The sequence below is a fragment of the Buceros rhinoceros genome, unplaced genomic scaffold (genome assembly GCF_000710305.1).
Source record: "Buceros rhinoceros silvestris isolate BGI_N320 unplaced genomic scaffold, ASM71030v1 scaffold16836, whole genome shotgun sequence".
Classification (NCBI taxonomy): Eukaryota; Metazoa; Chordata; class Aves; order Bucerotiformes; family Bucerotidae; genus Buceros; species Buceros rhinoceros.
The window spans coordinates 52,911-56,299 of NW_010419544.1; the positions used below are offsets into that span (position 1 = coordinate 52,911).

At 44.2% G+C, this 3,389-nt stretch overlaps 1 protein-coding gene across 1 annotated transcript in view; it reads right to left on the reverse strand.

The window, feature by feature from the left end:
- Positions 1-1,786: 1,786 nt before the first annotated feature.
- Positions 1,787-3,389, reverse strand: part of LOC104495937 (histamine N-methyltransferase-like) — a 9,872-nt gene continuing 8,269 nt past the window's right edge. Inside the window, 2 exon segments of the mRNA XM_010138989.1 lie at positions 1,787-2,104; positions 2,689-2,819. Coding sequence (XP_010137291.1) covers positions 1,787-2,104; positions 2,689-2,819 — 449 coding nt within the window.

A 3,389-nucleotide genomic window follows, 5' to 3' on the forward strand; every position in this document is an offset into this window, starting at 1 on the left:
CTGGACGGGATGAAAATAACTTTGGGCCTAATGAGCAGCTCTTGAGAGTTATGACTATAAATCTCCGTAACTACTAAAACCCGTTACTCGGCGTTTTTGCAAATGCTTGATCTGCAAACAGTTATTTATAGTCAAATAAACAGTTTAGTGTTTAGAAGAGGGCCACAATATTTTCTTTCACCTGGTAGAAATTGAATGCAGAGCACTAATTACAGAAAATTTGCTGGTGTCAGTGTTGTGTGACTCAGTGCCGTCTCTGAGCCGAGTAATTATACACTACCTGAACGCAGCATTATTATAATAGCTCTCAATAGGCTCAGCATATGACACTACTTTTGTTTTCAAGGCGATGTAAACAGACTTTTTGAATGTGTTAAAAATAACACCGCATAGCCCTTGCACCTCGCCTGTTCTCCCGGCAGGGATGGGGCAGGAGGGATTGCAACCTTCACCCACTGACCAAGCCCTCTCCTAGCCATCCCGTTCCCAGACTGGTTTTTAATTAACACATCCTAATGTGTTTGTATAGGAGATGACATTGCCTTTATTTTTTGAAATGAGATTTGTTCTGCTAATCTTTCGGTACCTCTTTTTGCTTCAGTGCTCCTTTTCATGGCACTTCCTCCTTTTTCTCTCTGTACTCTTCTTTTCCCTGAGGTTTCCCTCTTCTTTCCTCTCAGCTATTCTGAGAACTATTCTTCCCTCTCAGCTACTCCTCTCTCACATTTTCTTGCTGGCCCCTGCAGTTTCTGCTTCGTTTTGCTCTATCAGAAAATGCAGTTGCCTGGCCCAGAGAGGACTTCAAATAGTTTTCATGAATTCAGGTTTTTAATCACATTAATTTTGAATAGACACGTGTTCCTCCCTGCATTCATGCTTTGTGAATATCCAAAGGGACAGGTTAAGCAACTGGAAATGTGTTTCAATTAACTATACGCAGGTAATCGGCAGTAGTCCGATATTATGATCTATTCTCGTTCAGCCACAGAACAAGGACAGTAACTCAGATCATTTGAAACACAGATTTCTTGTAGTGAACAGCTTGAAAACACTTTAAACCAAAACACATTTTGGAGAAAAATAGTTGGAATAAATTCAGGTCAGATAAGAGTCACATTGTTGTGGACGCTTCGTGCACACGAAAAAGGGACTTCGTCAAACATTCCAGTTTGCAGACAGGCCAAACAATAAAAAATTCAGCTTAAACCTCTGAATAAATAACAGCATCCCTGCCACAACTATCCGATGTGACTGTGACTAACGTTTCCATGGCTTGTGAGGCAAATTAAAGGCTTTCTAAAGCGAAATTAGACCCCACCACTGCAGTATCTCTAGCGTACCTTGCCCACAGTATTAAAAGGGTGTCGATTATTTTGCTCCCATATTTTCCTGCTGGATTGACCACAGAGCATCTCTTCGAGATCTGCAACAGCTTAAGAACGCTGTTTTCTACCCAAAATGATGATATTAAGGAAATGGGCAGTTTGAGAAGAAAATGAACCATATGTGCTCCAACACCTGCTGTATGGTACAGCCGAGCCCTGCCGCAGCCGTTTGCTCAGTGCCGCAAGTCTCCGGGAGCAAGATAACGCAGTGCCCAGCCTGAAAAGCCTTTTACAGAAAATAGCAGAGGCTGAAGGAGTTCTTGCAAGCCAGAGCCGCGGGATGGAGCCTCTTGCCTGCTTCAGGGCTCTCTGCTGCCATCCATCACGGGCCAGGCTGTAGGATGGGGAAGGGCAGAGGGCAAGAGAAAGGTGTTTTGTGCCCCTGACATGGGTTTGCTGGCTCACAGACACTCCGGCCTTACAACCTGCAGCACCGAGATTTCAATGGATGAGTAGATGAGTGGACACCATTTATCATGCAGCCAGTACACCTCTGTAGGTGATAAAGGATGTTTTAAATACAAACGTGCGTTGATTTCTAGCTGGCCTGTGTTGAAATCACAGGAGCCGCAAAGATCCTTAGGGCTCTTGCCTGACCGAGCAGCACTGGTGGAGCAGCTCTCACCTGACTCCACGATAATGAGGAGCTTCCCCTGCGTTTCCAGGAGGCTGTGGAAATACCGGATGGTCGCTGGGATATCTTTCACATAATACAGCATCTGGAAAGAACAGAGATGCTTATAGAGAGATGGTGCGGTCCTGGCGAATATTGTAACGGATACCACCAGGTAAAAGAAACCAAATGGGGGCAACCTTGACAGAAGAGCAGCAGGATGACAAGCCACCTTAGCACAAAGCTGGGCAGTGCATGCTGCAAGTTGCGTGGGGCTGTCACCGCCTTGCCTGCTCTCTGGCTCTCCAAAGACCAAGCTCATGTTCATTCATTAACTCGAGATAAAGAGATTTGCATTTCTCAGCGGTGAAGATGGCTTGTAATGGCTTCTGTAAACTTGGAAATACAAAGGCAATTTCATGGAAAGGAAAACAGAGCTTTGAAAATGCTAGTTATAATGTATTTTTAGGTGACTGCCACCCACAGCCTGGTTAATAGGACAACTGTGCTCAAAGTTGCTTTGCTGTAACTCATCTTTCATTTTTGCAGTTCACTTATGCTTAAGTACTTTAAATTACAGGGAAATAAACTCACCTTTCTTCCCTCTAGAGTGGATAATGAGGTCACATACTTCACACATACTTCTAACAGCCAAGTCTTTGACAATGCTTACTTTGCAAGGACTTTTACCTGGATCATGTGAAGGAAGTCCCATTTTTTAGTCGTCTTTTCTGCATTCATTCGACTTTCATATTCATAAGCTGTCTCCTCATGCCAGGTAAACTTTACATTCTCGAGGTTTGATGTCTCAGCCACATGCTCTGAAATACGGGAGAAGGCAGGACAGAGTTATCTCAGTTGCAAAAAGGGACCGATTTCCATTCAGAGCTTTAACACATCCAAAAGTCATATTTAGGCAGGGAGTTTCGGTACGAGTTTAACACAGCAGCGGAATGTTTAAACCTTTGAGCCCAATGTGAGAAGGGAGATGTAAAGGTTTTTATAGTGTGTGGTCTTAAGAGGGTCTGATGCTTTTCCCTTTGCACTCTTGTTTGGGCTTCTCCAGTCTTTACCTGATTAAAGAAAAGAAAGAAACTCTTCCCCATGACTGGCTCAAGCTACATTCAAAATGTTGGCTGGGATAAATGACTGTGAGGCCACGAGCAGCACATTTCATGCCAAATAGAAGAAGAGCTGATGGCCCCTTCACTTAGGTGCCGCTCAAGACCTACAAGCAGAAGCCAGGCCATGGTGAAGGCTTTACCAGAGAATGAATAAATAAATACAGGGGCTCAAGGATGGATCCAAGGGGGGGTTGTTTTGGAGAGAGGTGCAATTAAAAGTTGAGAAGCAAATGGCTCACTCGGGAATGTGTCACAGGGATGGTGGGA